Source organism: Phalacrocorax aristotelis, chromosome 12 (genome assembly GCF_949628215.1).
Source record: "Phalacrocorax aristotelis chromosome 12, bGulAri2.1, whole genome shotgun sequence".
NCBI lineage: Eukaryota > Metazoa > Chordata > Aves > Suliformes > Phalacrocoracidae > Phalacrocorax > Phalacrocorax aristotelis.
The window spans coordinates 722,119-747,234 of record NC_134287.1 but is presented as its reverse complement, the minus strand read 5'-3'; the positions used below and the strand labels follow the sequence as shown (position 1 = coordinate 747,234).

The 25,116-nt window shown below is 48.6% G+C and overlaps 2 protein-coding genes across 5 annotated transcripts in view; one reads left to right on the top strand and one right to left on the bottom strand.

Annotated features, from left to right (window-relative positions):
* Positions 1-5,598: 5,598 nt before the first annotated feature.
* LOC142063715 (zona pellucida sperm-binding protein 4-like) lies at positions 5,599-12,088 on the top strand. Its single transcript, XM_075107759.1, has 12 exons — positions 5,599-5,797; positions 6,151-6,272; positions 6,351-6,453; positions 7,014-7,169; positions 7,542-7,729; positions 7,908-8,005; positions 8,336-8,466; positions 8,671-8,860; positions 8,935-9,082; positions 9,964-10,042; positions 10,365-10,481; positions 10,617-12,088. Exons 1-12 carry the CDS (start codon positions 5,599-5,601, stop codon positions 10,736-10,738), a joined length of 1,653 nt encoding a protein of 550 aa, XP_074963860.1. The 3' UTR covers positions 10,739-12,088.
* Positions 12,089-14,347: 2,259 nt separating this feature from the next.
* Positions 14,348-25,116, bottom strand: part of LOC142063714 (uncharacterized) — a 33,415-nt gene continuing 22,646 nt past the window's right edge. For all 4 annotated transcript variants that reach the window (XM_075107755.1, XM_075107757.1, XM_075107758.1 and 1 more), the window contains exons 5-9: positions 24,423-24,577; positions 23,151-23,177; positions 21,542-21,660; positions 16,996-17,115; positions 14,348-16,493 (exon numbers count right to left, since the gene is read on the bottom strand). In XM_075107755.1, coding sequence (XP_074963856.1) covers positions 17,019-17,115; positions 21,542-21,660; positions 23,151-23,177; positions 24,423-24,577 — 398 coding nt within the window. In that variant the 3' untranslated portion in view covers positions 14,348-16,493; positions 16,996-17,018. The remainder of the gene's footprint in view (positions 16,494-16,995; positions 17,116-21,541; positions 21,661-23,150; positions 23,178-24,422; positions 24,578-25,116) is intronic.

Below are 25,116 nucleotides of genomic sequence, written 5' to 3'. Positions count from 1 at the left end.
GCTGCATGTGGTGTGCTGAAGAACATATCGATGTGTTCTCAGCGCACAGCAGTTGCCTCGGTCTCTCACAAAAAGGTGCGAGGGCAAAAGCACAGGGAGAGGGAGGGTAGCCCAGCCCGGCCCCCCTCAGAGCGGGACGGAGCGGCCTCCTGGGGCGGCACCTCTGACTCAGTGTGGGCGCGGAGGGACAAGAGCGAAGGCGGCAAAACCCCCCGCACGTACAAAAGGAGCCCCCGGGGAGCGCGGCGAGCGGGGCGTGGTGCAGCGGTTGGCGCGGGTAGGCCGCAGCCCCCTCCCTGGCTCTGAAGAGCAACTCAGCTAGCGGTCATTGCCGCCCACGGGAGAGGCCCCGGCCGTGGTCTCCGCTCCTCTGAGAACCGCTGCCGGAAGGGACGAGGCAACTCAGACAGGGCCCCCGCACAAGCACGCAGCTGTCCGGGTCTGGCTGCAGGCATGCCTGAGCCTGGCACTCCTACGGGAGGGCAGCAGAGGCAGCAGCTGCCTGCGCTGTGACCCGGGGGACAACCTGCTCGGCCTCGCTCAGGCGCCGCAAGACTCTCCACAAGAAGCAGAGGATCCCCTACCCTCTCGCCACCAAGCAGAAGGAGGGAACCTAAGAGATGGGGGGGAGGATGGAAATGGGTCCCTGCTCGGGGCGGCAGGCGAATCCCCTCCCGGCCCCCCTCACCTTCCCAGCTGCCCTTGCACACCAGATATGGGGCTCTGGAACTTGAGGGCCAGGCAAATGAGGGTGTAGGCGAAGGTCTGTCCGGGGGGTTGCCTAGGGAGAGTCAGTCAGCCCCACGCATTATGGCTGCCTCTGTTAAGAAAAGGAGGGTAGCTGTTGTAGGAGATTCCCTTCTGAGGGGAGCAGAGGGCCCAATGTGCCGACCAGACCCATCCCACAGGGAAGTCTGCTGCCTCCCTGGGGCCCGGGTTAGGGATGTTACTAGGAAGCTCCCTGGTCTGGTACGGCCTCTGATCACTACCCGCTCTTGGTTGTGGAGGTGGGCAGTGATGGTGTTGTGGAGAGGAGCCCAAGAGCATTCAAAAGGGACTTCAAGGCACTGGGGCGACTGGTTGAAGGCTCAGGAGCACAGATAGTGTTTTCCTCAGTCCTGTCAGCGGCAGGGAAGAATAATACTGAAAGGAACAGGAAAACTCATCTGATTAACACGTAGCTCAGAGGCTGGTGCCAGTGGTAGAATTTTGGGTTTTTTCATCATGGGGAGGTTTACAGGGCACTGGGCCTGCTGGTGGCAGATGGAGTTCAGCTGTCTCAAGGGGGGAAAAGGATTCTTGCACGAGTTGGTGGGGCTCATCGAGAGGGCTTTAAACTAGGTTCGAAGGGGGAAGGGGATGTAGCCAGGCCCATCAGAGAGGAGCCTAGGCTTGGGGGTGAAAACAGTAGCCCAGCTCAAGTGCATCTATGCCAATGCACACAGCATGGGCAATGAACAGGAGGAGCTGGAAGCCATTGTGCAGTGGGGTCGCTATGACTTAGTTGCCATCACAGAGACATGGCGGGGTGACTCTTATGGCTGGATGCTGCAATGGATGGCTATAAGCTCTTCAGAAGGGATAGGCAAGGAAGGAGAGGTGGTGGGGTGGCCCTGTACGTTAGGGAGTGCTTTGATTGTGGAGAGCTTAGCGACTTTGATAATAAGGTCGAGTGCTTATGGGTAAGGATGAGGGGGAAGGCCAACAAAGCAGATATCCTGCTGGGTGTCTGTTATAGACCACCCAACCAGGATGAAGAGGTAGATGAAGTGTTCTACAAGCAGCTGGAGGAAGTATCACAATCAGTTGCCCTTCTTCTAGTGGGGGACTTCAATTTACCAGATGTCTGCTGGAAAAACAACACAGCAGAGACGAAACAGTCTGGGAGGTTCCTGGAGTGCGTGGAAGATAACTTCCTCACACAGCTGGTAAGTGAGCCTACTGGGGAGGTGCCTCGCTTGACCTCCTGTTCACAGAGAAGGACTGGTGGGAGATGTGGTGGTCAGAGGCCGTCTTGGGCTTAGCAACCATGATATGATTGAGTTCTCGATTCTTGGTGAAGTGAGAAGAGGGGTCAGCAGAACCACTGCCATGGACTTCCAGAGGGCAGACTTTGGCCTGTTCAGGGCACTGGTTGGGAGAGTCCCTTGGGAGGACTCCTGAAGGGCAAAGGGGTCCAGGAAGGCTGGGCTTTCTTCAAGAAGGAAGTCTTGCGGGCACAGGAGCAGGCTGTCTCCAAGTGCTGCAAGACAAACCGGCAGGGAAGACGACTGGCCTGGCTGAACAGGGAGCTTCTGCTGATGCTCAGAAAAAAAGGAGAATCTTCATCCTCTATTGGACACAGGGGTAACATTGCAGCTGAGGATAAGGAAAAGGCAGAGGTACTAAATGCCTTCTTTGCCTCAGTCTTTAACCATCAGACCAGTTATCCCCAGGGTATTCAGCCCCTGGAGCTGGAAGGCAGGGATGGATCACAGAATAAACCCCCCCATAATCCAGGAGGAAGCAGTTTACGATCTGCTACTCCACCTGGACACTCACAAGTCTATGGGGCCAGATGGGATCCACCCGAGAGTACTGAGGGTCTTTTAAAATCTCATTTTACTTCTTAAAGACCTGTACTTGATACTTTGGTGGAAAACCTGAACTGCCAACAAGTTTGGGCTAGTTGCTGATCTGCTGCCCTGAAGTCCTGCATCAGCTCAGATGTTGCCAGTGCAGTTCATGGAAATTCCTGTAGCTCTAGGAATTTGCACCTGGTGAAAGTAGAGGTCACGGGAGTTTGCACTAGTACATAACATCTATCTGCTGCCAGCATTCATGGCCTTACCACCTTCCCTGTAAAGTTCCCTTATCCGGGGGACAAGGGCTCACCGCTCAGCTCTGCCTCAGTTTGTGATATACTTTGGGCAAAAGCCCTGGAACTAGGAATACTTTCAAAATTTCCCATTTTTATCAGGATAAAATAATTATATTCCAAATATTCCCACCACCCTGGTAGATCTGGGAGGAAAACCCGTAAGACTAGAAACCATGGGCCTTTTCATGTCACGGTAGCATCCAAGGGTTTTCTGAGTACTCGCTTCTGTTTGCAGACACCAAGAGTAGGCAGGGCTGGTTTGAACTCTCCATCCATGTGGAAGTCCAGGAGAAGCTAAGCCGGAATCCCCTCCTCCCCATCTTCCCCAGGAACTTTGGTTTTAAGTTCATTGGAAGCATGTATTAGGGATATTCAAAGAAAAGGCTCCCAGTCGTGTAGCTTTGCCTCTTTTTTTCTAAAATAAAGCACAAGCTTGAAGAAAATCTGTCATCATTGTGTAGAATCTCCTGCAGGCTTGCTGCCTGTGCCTTCTCTCTTTGGAACTCGGTTCAGAAGGTGGCACTGTGAAACGCCACTCCTGCCCACTGTGCAGCCAGCACCCTTCATCCCCAGCATGCTTGGTGTGGATATCCCTGCCGTCTGCAAATGCTGTTCAGGGTCTGTGTCGAGTGTTTTGACCGAGTCAGTCCTCCATGCGCTGCCATTTCGTACCACGTACGGTGCATGGTACAGGCCAGCCACACAGCGATCTCGTTGGAGGCAGTCCCACAGCACGCAGGAGATTTTGTACTCCTCTTCCTGGCACTTCTTGGTGGTAGTGTTTAATACCTCCTTTTCTTAGCACAGGTCTCTGGAGAGCTTTATACAGCCAGGGCAACTCCTGCATTGCCGCTATGTCTGCCCCAGTCTCCTGGGGTCAAAATTGTTAGGAGGAGAGGGTTTTCCTGATGGACATCCCAGGAAGATTTTAGCTTGCTGGGGTCATGATCAGCTTCAGACTAGTGGCCTACAGAGACATTTGCCTCATCTACCTTCAGCCTCTGCATGTCCTGTTTGTGGTGGCCTTGGGTGCTAGCTAAATTGGTGCTTACAGCTCAGTCATTGTAATGTGTGAGAACTATTGAATGATGAGGAAAAGATTTGTGAGGAAGAGACCTGCCTGTTTCCTCTCAGCCAGGCTGCTTCCCACTGTCTGTAACAACTTTTTCCAAACAAAACATTTAATTTCCATGAATTTCACGCTCATTTCATGTGTGTCCCATCTCTACAGCATCCAACATGGCTGTCAAGTGTGTGTGAAGAAGTTAGGAAAAAGCACTTACCTGAAACTGTTCTCAGCACGAGTATTGCTTGGTGGATCTACAGCACTTCCAATGTTGTTTCAAATGGAGTTACTCTTCAAGTATATGTAGACACTTTTCCTGTTGGCATAAACAAAGTATTGGTAGGTTAAGGTGTGATGAAATTTACCTAGAGGTCCAAAGTACTTTGCTAATTTGTTATTGTTTACCCAATTATCAGCAGGTAACACAGTCAAGGCATTCAGCAATCACACAAGGGCTTGAGATCTGGACAAGCTGTCTTGGCACAATCCTCAGCTTCTACAGACATGAAGCCTCCCCCCCTGCCAAAGTCCAGATGTTTTCCCCAGGTGCCTCTCTCCTGTGGTTGCCCAGTGCCCAGGCAGGCACTGGGACAAGCACATTTGGCTCATGAGCACTGCTCAAAGAGCAGCCACGCAGGCAGCCTGTTGAGATCCATTTGCTTCAGTCCCTGCTGTGCAGAGCAGCTGGCTGGGATCACAGCACCCTGTACAGCTGTAGAGGAAAGACAGGCTGTGACCTAAGGAGGAAGAGCCGAGGAAGTGCCTCCCTTGGACTCAGCTACTACCCATGCCTCTTGATGAAAGCTAGCTGTAGGGGCGAGTGTGCTGCCTGCTGCATGGTGCTGTGCAGATGTCCAGGAGCTGCATGTGGCTAGGGAGAAGGGTCTATATGAGACACAGTGCAGTTACAGGCAGGCAATAGGTACTGGCAGGCAGAACTTTCTCTGGGATCACAGAGGCTCCCCTTAAATGTGTTTTGGGCCCATCTGGCAGCTTTTGGGAGTAGGGGTCCCACAGACCATATGATCCTGCCACCTGACAGACAAGCCGGGAACAGTCCTGCAGCTATCCTCACTACAAACAGGGCTGTAGTCCACAGCCAGGAATGTTTAAGGGGAATCACCTCCTTTTAGGTATGTGAAGCCTCCTGCGCTCCATAGTTTTCCACAGATTTCATGTGGAGGGCTATTTCTGTGCATATATGTTGTTACCCTGTGTCTGGCATTTGAAGCACTGGCACCTTTAAAAGAGCAAAGAGCATTGTCACTCAGCTTCTTGCACTCATGCCATGTAACAAGCAATTCGAGCAGCAGTAGGGTACATGGGGAAAAGCAGACAGATCTCCTAGGTGGGAAGAACTCAGACTGAGAAAAAAGGGTTTGAAGACCCTCCAGGGGCTCTACAGTAAATTGCACAGATGAGCTCCTCTCAGTTTAGTGATATGAATACAGGCACATCGCTTGACATAAGCTCAGCTCCTGCCCTGTGGTTTTCTTCAAAGGGTGCAAGCAGAATGTGATGGGTTCAGAGCCAGGTGAGGGCAATCAAAGGTGTTAAACTGCTGGGGTGGGTCCACCTGGGCACTTAAGGAATCTCTGATCCCATCTGGCTCTGCAATTTAAAAAGGCTGGGTTAAGAGTAGCTGCTTTATGGTCCTTAGCAAGAGAGCAGGATGGGTGTTGCAGGGCAGTCTAGGACTGTATGTGGAGCTATGCTCTTCTGGGACTTTCTTGGTCCCCTTGCTTTGGTTGTGGGTGCTCAGGGTAGTGTTCTTTCTGATCCTACCCTGCTGGCTTGTGGCCAAGAAAGCTTGCAGCTCACCTTACCTCCAGGCTGGGAGGGGAATGCTTCCTTTATGCTGACTATTTGGGGTAAGTGGGGGTGGTGTCAAGACGCTTTCTTACTGCTGTATCTTTGTGCAGTGCAGAGGTATACCTGGAATGAGGAGAAAGGGGCAGGTTTTGAGGTGGAGTGTTGTATAACAGCTTCAGTGCCCCTTGTACAGGTAGGAAGGCTGTTTATATGATCCAGCAGTCAAGGGTTTTGGTAGGCTGCTGTGCCTGCATCTAGAGGGTCTTGGCTGATGGGTTCCCTTGCACACCCCTGCTGGCCCAGACCCTAATACTGGCTAGGGCCTTCTTTCCTAAAGAAAGGTAGGATTCCAGTGGACCTTGTCTTCAATGTGGGATGCTGAAGCCCCTGCTGCTGTCTTGCCTTTCCCTAGATACTGAGGGGAAGGCACATGCTCTGCAGAATGACTCTAACTGTGGGCTTTTGGTATCTGGGACTCCAGATGGCTCCAGGAGAGTATTGGTCTCTTATACTGGCTGTTATGTCTTTGAATGGGTGAGTGACCTTAGGGGCTCTGCTGGGACTGTGGCTACTGCTGCTCTGGCTGCCCTGACTGGTGTGGCTCTCCCCCAGGATGGCAATTACCTCATGCTGGTTGGGCTTGAAGGAAAAGATGCAGCTGGACAAAAGGCTCTTCATGAAGAGAAGCTGCTCAGGTGCCCTGTGGACCTTCCTGGTAAAACTCTTGACAGCTCTTTGGGAAACCGTGCTTGTGTCTTGTGGCAATGAGTGCCCTTCCTTTTGGATGGCTGTTCCTCATCAGCCTGGGGGCTGGGAAAGGGGACTTATTGCTGTGCAGAAGACTCTCTGGAGAAGGCTTTGGACACAGGAACCACCAGCTTGCTGGGGACTTGTGCCTTCTTTTCAGGGTCAGCAGGTGAATGTTCCTAGCCATGTTCTGACTGCATGAGTCCCTGCAAGTTCAGGGATTGAGCCAGAGACCGAGTACAAAGACTTTCCTAACTTCCAGAGTTGATCCAGAACACTTCAACTTGACAGATCCCATGCAATCCAGTCTCCTGCACATGGCTTCAGAGGGAGTCTCTGTTCCAGGGAAACGTAGGTCCTTTCTGAGCAGGCGGCCACGCCAGCTCCAGGCCACCTGTTTGATCCTCACCTGAGTCTAACTTCCCTTGATTTGTATGCAGAGTCACCAGGACACCTTCCACCAGTGTCCTCTGTGTCTTTGTCCCTCTGCTCTTGTGCTTCAGCTCAAACTCCCACTGTTTCTTCCAGCCCTGGATGCTCCAAGCAGTAGTGTCTGTTCAGCTGTCCTCAGCCAAGACCGGCTGCCATGTGCCTCCTTTCCTGTCAGCCAGGGAGACTGTGAAATGCGAGGCTGCTGCTACGACCCTAGGGACAGGGTGAAGCCCTGTTACTTTGGTAACACAGGTAAGTGTGAGCAACTGTCCTCCCTTCCTCCTAAAGGAGCTGCCAGCTGGGATTCCTCACTTCCCTGGCAGAGCAGGATTGGTGTGTACCAGTCCTGCAGGTGGATTAGGGCTGTGTTTTTGGCTGTCAAGAATACTCACCCATTGAAGTGTCCAGCCCTTGCCTGTGTATTGCAACAGACCTGGGTTTATGGGAGAACCTGCGTTGCTGTTAGAGCTGGCTGTACTTTTTTGCTGTGCCTAGCACTTGCTTTGGGGTTTACAGGCAGGAGAACTTGCAGGACTTGCTGGCCTTGTCTTTGCTGTGATGTCTGATCCTCCTTTCCATCCCTCTTGTCCTTGTGCTCAAGACTGATTATATCTTTTCCTCCAGTGACAGCTCATTGCACACCTGATGGCCAGTATTCCATTGCTGTATCTCGATATGTGACCCTGCCACCCATTATCCTGGACTCTGTGCAACTGACCAGTGGGCACAGTACTGGCTGTGTGCCTGTTGTGAAAAACAATGCCTTTGTTGTGTACCAGTTCCCACTCTCTGCCTGTGGCACCACTTTTCAGGTAAGAGCTGCAGCTGTCACTAGGCTAGAATAGCAGGAGCTTGTGGACCTGGCACAAGAAGACATGGCTTTGGCTACTTAGCATTCTACAGGCTGCCAGAGGCCAAATGCTTTTGTCCAGCCTGGCCTTAATTCAGCTTGACTTTACTGCAGGAACAGTGCCTGATCTCTCATTCCAGGTGACTGGAGACCGGGCCATATATGAGAATGAGTTGGTGGCATCCAGGAATGTGAAGAGTGGGAGCCTTGGCTCTGTCACTAGGGATAGCACTTTCAGGTAATACCCTGGGGCTGGTATTGCTGGGTGACACTGTGTTGAACATCGCTAGAGAAATTCCTGCTTGTGACAAGCTCTGAATTCACAGCAGAGCACTGGAGTAGGCTAAGGACTGTTACGTCTCTAGTTAGTGGGAATAAAGCTGGTGCTGATCAGTGACGCTCCACAGACTCAGATCTGACTTCTGAAGGAATTTCAAGTATTTGTTAAAAGGAAGTGTTGAAGGAAAGATTGGGGATATAACTAAAGCAGATACTATGTTGCTGTCTTTGAGAAAGGAGATATCAGGATGACCTTTCTGCCTGATCTGGGGTTTTCCTGTCTTACCAGATTACATGTCCGCTGCAGTTACTCCATCACTGGGAGCTTCATTCCCTTGAGCGTTCAGGTCTTCACGTTGCCACCGCTCCCTGCTGTGTCCCAGCCAGGTCCTCTGTCCTTGGAGCTGCGTGTTGCCTCAGGTATGAGAGGTTTGCATGACTTGCCTAAGCCTGTTGGTGCAGGGCTCTGTCTCTGAGTAATAAGGGAGCATTGATGGGTGAAGCGGCACTGCTTCTTCCCTGCCATGGTGGGAACTTACTGAAATGGCTATAAAGGATGCTCTCAGGTTGCATCTTCCTGTTTGTTTCTGCTCTAAAATGGCTTTTGGGTTTCTTCTGTCCCAGATGGAAGCTATACTTCCTACTATACTGACAGTGACTATCCTGTTGTGAAAACTCTGAGAGACCCTGTTTATGCAGAAGTCAAGATCCTTCAGAGAACAGACCCAGACCTGGTTTTAGTCCTGCACCACTGCTGGGCCACACCAACTATCAATCCCCAGCACCAGCTGCAGTGGCCTATTTTGGTGGATGGGTGAGTGAATTGTAAATATCTTTGGGTCAGGGGAATAACTTGCACTTTTTTCACTGCTGGTTTTTCCTTCTCAGATGCCCTTATGCAGGGGACAGCTATCAGACACAGCTGGTGCCTATGAGTCTTGCCTCAGGACTACTGTTCCCCTCTCATTACCAGCGTTTCACCCTCTACATGTTTACCTTTGTGGACTCCACTTCCCAAAAGATGCTCTCTGGGCTGGTAAGATCCTGTCCTGGTTGCCTAGCTTCCTATTGAGGACAAGTAACACATGTGAGCAACAAGAACCTCTTTGAGACTCCTGGCCCCCCTGGGGGAAGGGGGCCCAAAGGCTAGGAATAGCCTTTCTGAAACAGGAGGGTGGAGGCTGATGCAAGAAACTCTTCATTCCCTGAGACAAATGCAGTAGAGGTAAGATGCATCACTGGAGGGGTGTGATGGAAAATGAGACTACTGAAAGAGTAGGTCTACTTAAGCAAGTGCTAGCTTGCTGCCTAAGCTGTTCTGTTGAGTTAGCTTAGGGTGTATGCTCTAACTATGCTAATCAATATTCTCTAAACTGAATTTCTTGGCCAAAATGGCTTGGAAATAGCTTTTGGTATCTGGGTTCCGAATGTCATGAGCTGCTGAGCAGTTGCATCACATGAAGTTCACCATGCCTTGTACTGTTTGCCTGGTGCTCCTGGGATGAATTAATACTCAAAATTGGTCCCAGCTGTACTTAGTTGTGTCCCAGGTGTTGGGGAGAAGTGCTGCAATGCCAGATCTGACTGAGTTTGAAGATGTATGGTAAAGGCATCAAAACTATCTTGCAGTGGGCAGCAGGGGGCCCCAGGGCTACAGCCTGTGTGTGAAGCAAGCCAAAGCAATTTTGGGCATCAGTCCCCTTGTGGGAGCCGGGTGGGTGATTTGCCTTTGCATCACTTTGTGCTTTGGTTTTGTTCTTCCTTCTCTCTCTTTCACTTATCAAACTCTTAATCTCTCCAGTCACAGCTTTTCTTGCTTTTTTTTTGAGAGTGCTTAGCTGCTGGCCAGGGTCGATGTACCACACCTGTCCACAGATACTGCCTGAGTGATTCTAGGCTGTGTCCCATTCTTTCTAGGTCTATCTGCACTGCAGTGCTTCAGTGTGCCACCGGTCTGTACAGGAGTCCTGCACCACTAGTTGTCCTGTTAGAGCCAGTAAGTGTCCTAGCCTTCCTGCTTCCCCATCCAAAGGAGCAACAAGGGTCTAGCCTCCAAGTTGTGGGTAAGAGGAGATGTAGGCTATAGACTAGTTTCCTCAAGCCATGGAAGCTTGATAAGGCATTTCCTGGTCCTTTCCACTGAGGAAGGGCTTTTGCCCTTATGCCAGAAAGGCAGAGGTCTTCACAGGCTCTTAATTCTGTATTGACACATGGAAGGCTTGGCTTTCTGAGCTTCTCATGTGTTGAAAAGCTGACCTGGACGAAGTTTCACTTTCAGCGCTATATATCTCACCTAAAACCTTCATATTATTCTGTAGGGGGTAAAAGGAGTGCTGAGCATCCTCTTCAGAACAGTGCCTCCCATGTCTCCAGCAAAGGTCCTGTGATTTTCCTTCAGGATGAACTAAGATGGGACACAGCCAAAGATGGCCTTGGTAAGTGGGCCAGCCCAGCATAGCCAGGCTGGGAGAGGGAGCTGCTCTAAGTCTGTCCCACAGAAAGACTGAGCCCCTAAGGCATCCCTGTGCCTCACTGGGGGAGTGTTAACTGGGGCATCTCTCTCCCCACAGGAGCAGCTGTGCGTGCTGCAGTCCCCTGGGCTCTGGGGTTTGCTGTGGCAGCTGGGGCAGCTGTGTGCATGGTGCTTGTGGCTGCTGTGCTGTGGCGAAGGAAGGGTACCTTTAACACATGAAATCACTGTATTACAATAAAGTGGCTGTCAAACCCACTTGGTCTGTGGGACTCCTCCCTGGCACAGAGCACATGGGGTTGAACAGGAGTGTGTCTTGCAGAGCCTGGCTGTAAGCCTTTGTTTGCAAGGCAAAAAATTACCCTGATGGATGTGAGACTACTTTCCAAATGCTGTTTATCTGAATCCATCCACTTTCTGGCTATTCTGCTCTGGGGTTAGTGTTAACTGTCTTCTGCTTTCAAGAGGGAGCCCTTGTAATGGCCTGTGCTCCTGGGAAGCTGCAGCCTGAGACGGGAGTGACGCTGGGTGGTATCTGCATTTCTGTCAGTGGCTAAGGTGGCCTTCAAAAGTACTCATCTTGCCTCCCCAAACACTGAGTAGAATTGCAGAAAAACTAATTAAAAGCAAATCCTGCAGCTGCTGCTTCTTTGGGGATGCAGAGCTGGTATTTGACTGTGCAGAGGAGCTGGAAATTGCCCTTGAGCTCACTAGGTAAGTCAGGGCTGTCTGTGTTCATGTGGCAGACTTGGAGGCAGGGGTGGCAAAGCACTACACAAGTGGGCCTTCCTACTGATGCTGTATGTGAGCCTACCTCTCTTGCTCTGGAAACACAAAAGGGCAGGTGGGATTTTTTTCCTGGAGGATGAGAATGGAGAAACTTCATTCCAACTGGAAAAATCAAAGGGCCTAGGTGGCTTGAAGCTCAGGAAGAAAGTCAAACTTGATTTAAAGATTAATCTTAGACCTTTATGCAAAAGCAGACAGTCTTCAGAGCTCTCAGATTAAAGCTTATTTGACACCACTGTTGGCATAACAGTGCCATGGATGTGCTTTTTTTAAGATGAGGAATCAAACTTGCTGTTCTGAGCATTGGGAGCAGTTCAGTGTGGTATGGTCAGTCACAGCAGCTGAGCAGGATCATTCTTAGCTTCATGAAGTCCTGGGCAAAAACAGTCCAGCAAACCTCTCCTGATGGTGGAGGGGGAAAGGGGCTCCACCCCCCCACCCCCTTCTTGTCCAGGCTGGGGCAGCTCTGGTGCTTGCATTCACACTGAGGTCCCCTTACAGCTGATGGGTTAGTCCTTGAGCAAGTGTATTTGAAGGGAAGGAAAAATATTTTTTTCTTTCCCCACATGCTTGATTAGAAATTTCACCCTCTTAAAAAACAAGGGAGTAGACCTAATCGTACTGCTTGGGGGCCTTTAAAGGGGAACAGCAGCTCTTGTATACATGTGTTGTGGTTTAGCCGCAGTCAGCAACTAAGCACCGTGCAGCTGCTTGCTCATTCCCCCCACCCCAGTGGCATGGGGGAGAGAATCAGAAGAGCAAAAGCAAAGAAACTTGAGTTACGAACGGTTTAATAATTATTACCATTATTACAATTACTATTTTGTAATAATGATAATAAAAAGGAAAAAATGAGAAATGAGCCTGGAAAAGGGGAGGGGGGAAAAACCCACAAGTGAGACAATTATTTATCACCCATCGACTGACGCTGCCGGTCCCTGAGCTGCGATCGCTGCTTCCCCCATTTAATATACTGGGCATGATGTTGTATGAGATGGAATATCCCTTTGGCCAGGTTGCATCGGCTCTCTTGGCTGTGCACCCAGCAGAGCATGGGAAGCTGGAAAAGTCCTTGACTAGTACAAGCACTGCCCAGCAACAACTAAAACACCAGTGCATTATCAACATTATTTTCATACAAAGTCCAAAACATAGCACTATAGCAGCTACAGTGAAGAAAAATTAACTCTATCCCAGCTAAAACCATGACAACATGGAAGCAAAGAACTAAACAGTATCTTGCTTAAGGTAGCAGATACTGTTCTATTTAATTGGATTCTACCAGTAGTGTGTGATTGGAAGGTGTTAATAGGTGCTGGGAACTGCTTTTTAATTCCTTTCTCTGTCCAACAAGAAATTTCAGGAATCATCTTACAATGCTTTTATTTTTCTATCACAACTGCTCTTCCCTGCTACTTTCAGGATAACCAGTGCTTTTAATCTTGCCTGCTTTTAAAATCTCATCAGAAGAAAAGACCTTTCTAAGTCCTGTGGTGGGAGGGTGAAGGAGATCACAGGCTGGAGAAATCGGTTGTAGATAGATCAAATAGCCTCCTCCCTTAGAGAATGCCTCTGGCAACTAAATGGCCTTGATACAGGTGGAGCTCTGTCTGGGAAAGCGACATGTAAATTCATAATGTGCCTTATGACAAATCTTTAGCAGCTAATGTTAATTAACTGGGCAATTAGAGGAGTAATGTAGACCTCACCTTTTCACTATACCAGGCAGGGTGCTCTGGCACTGCTCTTAACTGTGTGTGCCAGCCAAGATCTAAATGCCTTGGCTGCTGCTGGAGTCCTCCCATGCCTCAGTGAGGCAGACGAAAATACTTCCTTATATCTTCACTAGAGCTTAGTTGCCTGTGTGGAGGCTGAAGGGGCTGGGAGAGGAGAGTCCCTGCCTGGCTGCCTCCCTGCTGCCCTCCCTGGGCTGCTGAACCATCCCAAAGTGGCAGGGTGCTCTGGGCATGTTCTCTCTGGGGACCCTTGCGTCTGGCGGGGAGCTGGATCTTGCTGTAGCAGACCTTGTGCTCAGTGTAGGGTGCATGCAGTGACACCTGGAGGGGGGTAAGCAGGGGAGTGAGCTCAGTTCCTTTATCTACTCTGTGGGAAGTCTGTGCTTAAGGCTTACTGTTTCGTCCCTCGTGGGAGGGGAAGGGCCCGAGCAGCAGTGGGATGCGAGGTGTCGCATGTGAAGTGTTGGTACAGGGTGAAAACCTCTGTGTTGCCTAGCTTCCTCCTCTGGTGCATTGTCCCTCTTCCCAGCCTGTTCTCCACCAGGGCGTTAGTGACGTTCACTGCTGCTTTGTTCTGTGATTTTCTCTCCTGCAAAAGTGTATTTGACAGGTGGGTTTCTGGCTTTTTTTCCCTAGGCTTATGCTTTCTTTAGTCGGGTCTCATTGACTTCTTTTTCTTTTCAGTAACTACGTGATGTGTGTCAGCACCCTCTTTAGTTTCACTCTGTTCTGCCTCGTTATTTAGCTGAACTAAAGGTGGTGTGAGTTACTGTAGACATTGGCTTAGACTCCGGCAGGTGAGGGTGTCACGGGCTGCGAACGAAGGAGAAGCTGAGGAAAAGCAGCCCTGAGGCCAGCCAGCACCTCTCAGTTGATGCTGTTCTGCAGTGCTGCTAATGAACCCAGGTTTTCAGAAAGAAACCCTGATGCTGAGCATCAGCCTACTTTGCCCCCAGCCTTCACCCTTTCCTCTGATAGTGGTGCACGCTGCCTTGCTGCGTCTGCCTGCTCTGTGCCTTTGGAAGCAAAGTCCAGCAACAGCACCTAATACAAGGCTGTTCAAAATGAATATCCATGCTTGGCCATATCTGAACTTTCCAAAGGCTCTCCTTGTCCCCTGGATCTCTGAGAACAGCACCAGCCTCCAAAGAACAAACATGCTGTTTTGCCAGAGCTCAAGAAGTTCTTTAAAAGCTTGGAGGTAACAATTCCTTACTTGACCAGCTACACTCACCTGAAACCTTAAATGTGTGGCAGTTGCTATACTACAGCCCAGGTGTTCATTAGTAAAAATATCTGAAAATAATTATTGTAGTAGTGATGCTTTTATTAAATTTCTTACGCTTGTATTACAATGCATCCTGGAGTAGAGAACTATACAGTATGTTACATGTTATAAATATATTTCTGAAAATACATGAATATATTTCATATAATGCTGTAATAAAAAAGAGTGCTAGTTCATTTTAGTTAAAAAAAAAAAAAAAACACAAACCCAAACCAACAAACCTATAATGTGAATGGAAGTGGTGGGGAATACCAGTTCATGATGCTATGTCTTAAAAACACTTTAAATTCAGTTTGCACTGATTCACATTCCTTACAGTCTCTGTAAAGCTGGAAGGATAATGGAGGGTGTAAGTTAATGCAGGATTTTAGTCCCCTGTATTTATGGAGATATACAGACTATTCACAGAATAATCAAGTTATAAATCTTTCTAGCTTGGGATGAAGCTAGCAAGATATACAGTGAACAACCAAGTCATGCAGCAGCAGCTACAACTGAAACATTAAACATGGCACCTACTTTAGGGTGCTAACTTTGAGTCAGCACAGACTTTTTTACTGGGTGGGGGGGGGAGATGCTGAGTAACAACCCTTCTGAGTACTTGGAGAACCAGGCCTGGGCTGCTGCCTTTGCTTTCCCCTGCAAACTACAGCTGCCCTGGGAGAGCGTGGCTGGGGTGCTTTGAATTTCAGAAGAGATTCTGCCCTGGTTTTGAGGAGTCCAAGGGCTCCAGCTGATACAGGTGAGCAAGGGGGCAGCATCTGTTACTGGAAGGCTAAGCTGCGCTGAAGTTGATCCATTCCTGCCAGCTCCTCCTGTCTTGGTTCCCAGGCAAGTTTGGCTTGGGGAGGGATTTTTAAACAGCAATTGCTTGACTTGCAATTATATTGTAATTCAGGGGATAGAATAATCTTTTAACAATAAGCAAAGTTGGATTATTTAAATCTTTACTGCACGTGTGTTAATGATCGTGCCAAGTACCAATAAGATCTGGGGTGTGTAGACCACTGCAACCATGGGAGCTTCAGGAGGATGTGCTGTCTGTCGCTTGACTCTGGAATCAGTGGACATGTGGTAATAAGGCAGCCACCAAACACAGCCGTAGTGTTACACGGTTGTTATTGTGGCCCAAAAGAGCCACAGCTTATAAAGGATGTACGTATTTGAATAACTCTTCCCTGCAGCTCTCTATTCCCTCTTGCGTTTTCCCAGCAGAGCGAGCCCAGGCTGAGCCCTACAGCAGCACAGCTACCCCACCTACAGCCTCAGGCCCCTACCTGCACAGCTGGAGGACTTGTGACTTAAAAGTAGAAAGTCAAGCCTGGTTCCCCCTGCAAAAGATTGCTAGCCCAAGAGCTGGGCTGCCTGGTGAAGCTGGGGTGCTGTCTTGGGTGCAGTCTCCAGCCTCTCAAAAGGCTGATTCCCACAGTGCCCCTCGCTCTGGTCCCTGCAATGAGCCTGCGCGACGCCAGCTTCTGCAGAGTGTAGCACCGGACTCGAGGGGCCTCTGCAGGAGGAGCAGGCTCACAGGGTTAGACGCTAGTGGCAGATTCAGGAACGGCCTTGTAGGAAGTCTTGGCATTGCAGACTTGGTTTTCCTGTTGGATTCCAGTCATGCGGCACAGCTGGCCAGATGCTGCTCTGAAGGGAGGAGCTGTGTTGGGGACAAGCAGAGACTGCAGCTCAGTGCCCCCACCCCGAGAGAGGAAGCTGTCCTTCCAACAGCCACTTCAGCGCCGGGCAAGGAGTCTCTGGCACTCCTCTAGATGCTGCTCTGTCCCATAAAGCTTAAGTTTATTTCAGCTGGAAAAGGCGCCCAGAAAGCAATGATAACTTAAAAGCTTCAATTTTTCAGGTAGTTCTGTTCCTAACCCAGAGAGGAGGAAGAATTTCCAAATCTTACTTAAAAGTCTTCGTCGGTTATGCTGCCAACAGGCTAACAGCAATTCTGATCTGTGGCTTGACTTTCATAAGTATACATCAGAATCGGCAGCAAAGACGTTCATAGCTGACCATGCACCCGTCCACAGACCCTTTCCAACCTCCCCCTCCCATCTTTCCCTTCCAACGCTCAAACTGGAGTTGCTCTTTTCATAACTGCAGGATTCAGGTCGCACAAAGTAAGACCAGGGTTCTTTGTCATTGGTGTTCCCACTTCGCATTTCTGAAACAGAAACATGTGGTGCGTGTCAGTGACCAGAAAAGGTTTCTCTGCATTTAACGCATAGGCTGAGTTGGGAAGGTGGAAGATGAGGCTGAGCTTGGTTCTCTTTTAGTCTTGATTATGGGCAGGTTGTCTCTTTCCCAAAACACCTGGTTGGCTTACTGTTTGGGAGTCTGTGGACTGACTGCAGATAAATTAATTTGCTGCTGTACTTTTTGCAAAAGGGCTGCGTGATGTAGCCTGTATGACTACAGATGCCTTTAAATTGTGGTTTGGCGTTGGTTGGTTGGTTGTTTGTTTTTAAAAGCAGTGGGCTATTAAAATGAAGGTATACGGGCCAGTCCCCAGCCCCAGCTGGCCTAAATGCATATAATGTGAACTTCAGAAATTTGCATGCTGGAGCGTGTCTGGATGAAGGAATAGGACTGCCTCATTTCTGTGCTGAAAAGAGGCAAAAAAACCCCAACCCACAAAGAACCACATGCTGCTTTACTTATTTTACCTCGTTCCATTTGACTTGGGTTATCAGAAAGGCCATATGTTTTCATTCTTTGTATTTTGCCCCAGAACGATCATGGAGTTCCTCTCAGTTTTCTTCAGCTCCGAAGACACAATATCTGGCCTTAACAAATGGAAAAATACAATCAAAGTTGACAGTGGTCAGAACACATGGCTATGCTTTCAGCATTAATATGCTGTGCATATGTACCCAACATCCAAGCTACACCCAGTGCAGCTTCCCCCACTCCAGCTTGAAATGCCGAAACAGATGCTGTCCAAATATTTGTGGCAGCATCCAAGAGAGAGAGCTACAAAATGCAGCCCTTGGCATGGAATCACAATGTAATGGATGGACACAAACATCATTTTCTTGAGAGCAACCAGTGTTTTCTGTCTAGCTGGAAGTGAGGGGGAGAGACTGGTGGGTGACCGTCACAGGGAAGTTAAAAATTCTGGCCTGAAGTAGTAAGAAGGAAATGAGATGTTTTGTAGAACAAGGCTAAGCTAGCTGCTGTAGACTCTCTCCAGCTTAATTTTTTTGTTTGTTATTTATTACATATGATTGAAATAAGTGTAATGCATCCCGTTTGATTGTAATGCTTAGCTAGCTCAGGCCTCCAGGACTTAACGAAAGACAAACGTTTTGGAACACTTTTAAAATAGTTGCTGTTTAAGGAAGAAAAGCCGTAGGTTTGGCTTTTCCTTAATACAACATTTCAAAGCTATTTACAGAAAATAAATAGCTAATAGCTATTTATTTCAAATAATACTAGCTATTTACTTCAAATCTTTGAGCTGGAAAAATTTTTCACCTCAAAGTCCTGACTGATGTGGTGCAGACTCTTTGTTTTGCCAGCTACTAATTTGTTTTCTTTTTAACCTAAACGTTGTACTATTTTTTTCTTGTTCAGCTCTTAACTCTTTTACAGTGAAATGGTCAAACTTCTGTCTTGATATTATTCTTTAATTCCTTGGCTGCTTCTCAATGCTGAGCACAGAGATCTCCCTTGGTGGTAATTTCCCACTTGAAGAGCAGCACTCACACCTGGGTCTGAGGCGCTCGGGCCCTTTTCAGCCTTTGCTATACAATACTGAAGATGGGTTTTTGTAATGTTAGGACGGGTCTGTGCTTCCTAACTTACTTCACACCATCCACAAACTAGGCATCATACCACAGCAAGCTTTTGGTGGCTGTCAAGCTGAAACTAGCTTCCTTACCATGAAAGATAGTGTAATTTGAGGTTAGCATATGCCCACGCAGCTGCATTAAAGCCGCAGCTCCTATAGATACCCAGGTGGGTGTGTCTGTACAGGAGTTCCAGGCTGGGATTGCCCAGAGCTTCCCAAATTAGATCCTGCCCTGGAAAAGGGTCGGGGATAGCATCAGAAAAGCTCCTGAGCACAATTGCTTTCCTCGAGATGGCTGCCTGTGTATCTCTGCCAGGGCTGGAACAACTGCTGGGCCAGTCTGCTTCCCAGCAGTAGTCACGGCAAGTAGCAGGAGACTGGAGGTCTTGTCTGTCTGCAAAGGGAGCTAGGGAAAGTCAGGGTCAAGCTCCTCCTTGAGCTTTTGGGGATTGTCTGTAACACCACTCTAACCAGTGACAACTTCACATGTTTTATAATGTCAGATGGAGTGGCAACGTGCAGGCAATAATTTGATCAAGGTGTACCCTCCTGCAGAATCTGCAGCCCAGCTTTCACAGGCCAGGCTGGATTCTCTCCTTACGGTTCAAAGCAGCATCAGACTAATTGTTTAACACGGGCAAGTATTTGACTGTATGATGCACCACTATCATTTGAGAACAATTTTCTGTCACTCAAACCAATCACAGTAGAAAGGCAAAACTTCTTGTCTTGGGAGTCATTTGAGCTGGAAGTTCCTTGCTCTTTGTGGACGGATCATTCCTGCCATAGGTCAGATCCAGGTCCATGTGCTGCTTAGGTTCATCGTCAAGTAAATCATCAGTCTGTTCTGGCCCTTTGCACAAAATAGATGTTGCTTTGTGGGAGTAAACATACTAGCAGGAAAAAGAAAATGAAATGAAAGCCTGAGCCTGTTTAGAACAATGTATGACAAACCACCGAGTCTTGTGCCAGTATGTTTACCTTGGCAGGCCCCTCTCTCTCCCACTGGAAGAACCAAGTCTTCTCTCTACTATGAGAATTCTTTTGTGGATGTTTAAAAAAAAAAAAAAAGACGGAAAAAAAAAAAGCCCAGAACAACCACCCTGGAGGAGGTCATTCATCATATGCAGAGTAGGAGCGCGAAAGGGGATTTGCTTCGACCTAGTTACAAAAACAAAAACAGAGATGTTCTCTAATTGCCCAAACGACTCAAGTGGGACTGAGTGTCAAAAGCAACAAATCTCTGCTTCCTTCAGAGCTGTCTGTTATCGCAGGGCACCAGGCTCCAATCTGGCCCAGTTCAAGACCTTGGGAGAGGTCTCAGAGCCCAAGGAAGCCCAGGTAAGCAAAAGCCAGCTGATTCCATATGCCTGCATATACAAACAGGACCAGGAGCCAGGACAAACCTATTTCATAAATTAACAAAGCAGTGGCTTTAAATGATGAAAGTATCAGGGCTTCAACGTTTGATTTGCCAAGAGCTGCAGACGAGTGAGACTTCTGGTCTCACTGCAGACGAGTGAGACTTCTAGCATTCTGGTACTGGAAGGGCCTTGCTTTCTGTCCAGCAGCATTTGCAGGGCTCTCATTGATCCACGAAGCCTAACTTTTTATTTCAAAGCAGCCTGAGGGCAACTACATCTCCAAAATGCCATAGGAGCAAGGTGCCCAGCTTTTCCAGGCACCGGTGAGAAGCCCAGTGTCAAGGCATTGCTATTGCAGGCTGTGGGGTAAAAGAGCAAGAGGAAATTCAGATAGGACTGGGGAATAAGAGGTAGGAAGCAGAAGAGGAGGAGATGGAGGGAGATAAGGGGCATGAGTAAAGCAAGGGTTTTATGTAGCTATATGGGAGAAGAAAGTGAAAGAAAAGAGAAGGCCATTACCAGCTACAGAAATCAGCCTGGAAAATCAGTGTACGAGATTTCTGGGGTTGCCCAGTTACAGCCAGGTTAAAAAAATCATCCATTTGGCATCTGGTTGTACAGCATTTCCATGACAGTAGTAGTTGTCCAGTATACGTGTGAAAGCAGCAAAAGCTATTTCTGTTAGGAGCTATTGGGCTGGCCCTTCATTGAAGGCACATCGATTTAGCCACCTGAGGATCTAGCCTGCAGTTCTCACACAGGGAGCAGAGTGTCCTTGGTGCTGCAGAGAATGCGCCAAGTGAGAGGTTTCTGAAGCCCAGATAAAGTCCTGGTTCTATTCAGGTTTAGAGGGAAGGTTCATAAGAGTTTGTATTTTTTCCCCAGCTGGTTCACCATCTATTTTAGATGGAACTGTTTGATCTCTTTCTGCTTTGTGTTTCTTTCAGTTTCCCAAACAATAGGAGGAAGTTTGCCTGTTACGTGTGCTTGGGCCCCAACCAAGCTTTTCCCAGCTGGAAAAATCACTCCATGAAGTACAGAGATTTTTTTTCCAGCTGTAATTACAAGATTCCCAGTTCCCGTATGCATTTTGTAAGGTAGGTACAGGCTGTCTAAGGGGAACAACGGGACATTCCTGAGCGCTTAAACAACTGCTGTTTCACCACCACCACCCCCTCTAAAACCTGAGAAGGGCTTAAGCACATTTGAGCTGTTCCGCTCAAGGTTACTGAGACCTCAGCTGAAAAAACACAGGGAGGTGCGGAGCTCCTTGTAATGCTCCAGCTTTGGTGAGTAAGATACCCAGCCTCTTCCTGTTACCTGATAGTATATACAGACACCCTGAATTCACCCGACCACCTGGGAGGACATGGCGAGCGCACAGGGAGTATCTGTGCAAGGGGTAGCTGGCAGCACTGTCATCACCTCGGATAGACGTGCACCGCAGTGTAGCTCAGCGGCCAGGCTGTAACCAGCCTGGTAGACATACTTGCCCAAGGGACCAGCACAGGTGTCAAGAGAAATGAAACCTCATCCTTGACCCAAATATTCATTTACAGCAACAAGCAGGTCTCACTCGTGAGCACACACTCAGCAAACTTTGTCTCCCCTTCCTCTCTGATAGGAAACCTTCCAGCTGATCCTGACTGTCCCATCCCATCACACATCAGCTGCAGTACAGGTTACTGTTCCACTGAATGAAAGGCATGAAGGTGGATAGAAGAGAGCTTTAACCTCGACTCTAATGCTTAGGAGGGAGCAGAAAGACAAATAATTAGGCTACAGAATGGTTCTGGCTAATGGTCAACATCCCCTCATCCTGCACCTTCTTTTAGGGACCTAATGTTTCTGTTATTCTCACGCAGGTAACATTATACAGTTGGGATCTTGGAGCACTTGGGCACTAAGGAAGCAAATGGCTGTGCTGGCCAGGACCTCCATATGCCATGCAGAGAAGGTAAGGAGGGGGTCTTCCCCGGCCAGCAAGAACTAGAGGTAAATCTCCCACCACCTCCTCCCAACACGAAGTGAAAATCTCCCGCAGCTCTGCCTTACCTGTACAACTGTGGGCAGGACCTCTTCAGAGCAGCGGAGGACAGCCCCAGCTTGTTGTGGTTTCTCAGCCGTGTCTTCCTCATAAGATCTTTCATTCTGCCCCAAGCATGGCTCTCACCCTAGGGACCAAGAAGAAACCACAACTTCAAGGACCCTCTGCTGGCAGACCCCATCTGGCCAACATGTGATACTTCGGGGTACGTAGGATGAGGGGAGCTTCTTTATTTCAGACAGATAAGAGTCAGGTCCCACAACAGAATTTTTAACACCCTGCAGTGAAAGCCAGTGGCCAGCCTGTGCCTGTGTAGGACACAATGAGACAGGATGATCAACTGTCAGTAATACCATCCTTTCTGTGTTTTGTTTGGTAACATTTATTGCTGTGACCAGGACCCTGCTGTTCTTTCTGACTTAAGGTTTCAGAGAGGGCACTTCACTAGTGAGTGCTGAGTAGCTGCCTAAAGGCACGTTTCACCTTATTGTTTTACTGTGCTAAAGGAGAAGATCAGTTTGGTTTCCTACCTACTCATATGCACCCAGCGGGCCTTTACAACAAAAACAACCCACAAAAGCAGCTTGACTCCCTTCTCCTTTCTATTAAGCCAGGTGCACTGGTATCAGCCCTTTTCAAGGTGGTGACTTTTGTGGACCATGAATTAGAAGAGATCAAGCCTTTGTTTCCCTGTCACGTCTGCAAGGCACAGCTATTGGGCACTTACATTTGAAATGCTAATAGAGATTATCAAGAGTTCAGGGAGTCTCATGAGGCCCACCCTAATGTTTGTTCTCTCTGGGCTGAGCTCATCTGGACTCACAAACTGAAAAGGAGCGATGCATAAAAAAATTCATGTTTTTTTTTCTACATTGTTTTAAATTCCCTGAAGTAATGGCTGGAAAACCTTGGGAACAGAACAAAAAAAGATCATGCTCCAGGACTAGTGTAATGAAGAGAAATTATTCCCATTTCACTGAATTTCTCAGACCGTTGTCACGTTCGGGGCGTTGTTCTGCCCTGTCCCGAGGTGCCTTCCCACTGTGCTACCAGCAGTGCCATTGCTCCGTGAGCTGTGGCCGCCTTGGTGGCACAGCCTGGCAGCTGCCCAGCCACAGCACCAGCCCAGGCAGAGCCTAGTGCACTAATTCTTGGGGCTCTGCTAAGTTTTCAGCTCAAAACTGCAGATGAGGTCATGGGCTCAGCTGAAAACCGCAACACCGTTTTCTGTGCCGTTGAGTTAATTGCCTGTGAGTGAGACTGTTTATATCAAAACTTTTTGTTTACTACTAAGATTAATGTATGCTGCGGAAGCGTTTTGGAGGCCTCAGCAGTTAGTCCCTCATTGCGCTGGTGCTGTGCCAGAAAAGCACAATATCTGCTAACATCACAGAAAGCCTGAGCAGTTGCCTGGTCCCGAAGGCTAGCTAGGTGTTGTCTGCAGTGGGGTGGGAGAACAACAGACCGCATGCAATAAGTCATCTTTCTGTTACTTTGGTGGTAAACGTCAGGGGTCAGTGAACCTCTCTCGTTCACATACAAGGCTGCACGCTACAAGGGCTTGGTCCACGATAATGCAGGTACAAATTAAATATATTTTGCAAAGGCAGTACATACCAAGATGTTCTTGCTGACATCCAGACCCTAAAAACAAAAGGCAAATACACTGATAAGTAACAAGGCAGTGAGACCATCTCACAGTACTGGGAACAGACTGGGCTCAGTTCTCAGCTCTGCCCTGGAGTCCACCCACACCCTTGCTCAAATCATTTATGTGTTTATGATTCAGTCCCTCACCTGTGTGATAATCCCTTCTTTCCTCCCCCATCTCTCTCCTCTCTTTTGTATTTAGACTGCCAGTTCATGTGTAATAGCACCTAATAGTCTGAGGACTAGTGTAGCAGGATTCCCGTACTGTACCTGCACTGTGGAAGTAAATGGGGCATTTCATGCTCAGGGTACAAAGCGCAATACTAAGTGGCAACACTAAAGTGTGGTGTAACAAAAGAGCGCAAGGATTCAGTGTAAAGAGTGTGGATTTTAATTGTGAAGTCATCAGGACTTCCCATGTGCTTAAAATAATGCTCATTCTCCAGAAGTTGGCTGGACGCATGCCAGAGCACGGAGCACCTTTCAGGATTCAGCCTTGATTTGGTTTCTGAAGTTCATTGAAGTGTTTGCAACCTACTTGCAACTTTGGGGTGGAAATTTCATACGGTCTTTCCCACGAGAGACCTACTCCTTCCTCTTTCCTGTCCAGCTGGGAATACTCTGATTAGAGCCTCTGCCCTGGTATTTCAGCACTTCTGATCCCCACCAGAACCTTAAAGTGCTGAGGCAGGCACAAACAATGGGAAAGAAAGGGAGAGGAAGAGCATTCGTCCTGGCTCCCTTGGACTTCAGCAACACAGTTTCCCTGAAACACGCTTTGGGGACTGGAGCTAGTTACACTGATATGCTGCCAGTCTGGTAACAAGTGTTGTCAGCTAAGGACCAACCCACTAAAATCTTCATATGTGGTAATGAACATGTTGTTCTTGGTTTAATCTCACTAGCAGCAGTAGTGAAGATACTTAAGACAGAGTTCATGTGTTGAGTTATCTGGAGTTAGTGAGGGCTAAAGCCCATGCTGCTGTCTGCAGTGCTCCTCTCCCCTGCACCAGTGCTCTGTTTGTGCCTGTCTTGGCATAAAGACATAGCCATTGTCTTCATTTAAGGCTGGGAACAGAGAGGCGCAGAGCACCCTGGCCCTCACCGCCCCAACCCCGTTCAGTAGCAGAGAGGGTTGGCTTGTTCTTCTCACATCCCACTCTGATCTGCCTGAGCAAAACTTCTCCCTGCTTCTCCCACAGGTCCCGCTCAGAGCCTGGCTTCAAGCTTATCACTCACCTTTCTTACTGCAGGGTCCTTTGACGGAAAAGCCTGTCCCTCAGCCATACTGCCAGCTTCTCTGAACTCATTCTCCTTGTTGTTCCTATTGTTTGATGACTTCCTGAGCCCCACCATCAGCTGGCTGTCTCCTGATTCCAGGTGTCTCTCACTTCCTGCAATGAAATGCAAGGACTTGCTCACGTTTCTCAGCAGCGTCCTGCTAGGATGACTTCTGGGCAGAGCTACCAGCAAGCTGCAACTCCAGATGAACCCTAAGGACTTAATGATGGGATGAGACCCCATGTGTCTTCATGCCACACTGCAGTGGAAAGAAGGTAAATGCTCCAGTCAAGTGTCTGACCATGGCAGGACTTTCTAATGTCTTTCTCATGGTCTTATTTTCCTTCCAGGCCTGCTCTGAAACTGCCAGGAAAGAGCATTTCTGAGCCTCAGCACTAGAGATCCCAAAGGCCATTTACGCTCTGATTCAATCCTGCTAGGAGGTTAGTTGATGTTCTGCATTTCACCAGGTATTAGAGCCAGGCTGAAGTCCAAGGTTTGAAATAAATTCATCAGCCTCGTTTAGTGGGCTGGTTCACATCTAACATTGGATCCAGACTTTTCAGCTGGCTTTGTCATCAGTAGGCTGAGCCCAGTCTTTCTCAGCCTTCTGGAAAAACTGGTCTCTGGATCCAAGCTTTGCAGCTGGGGC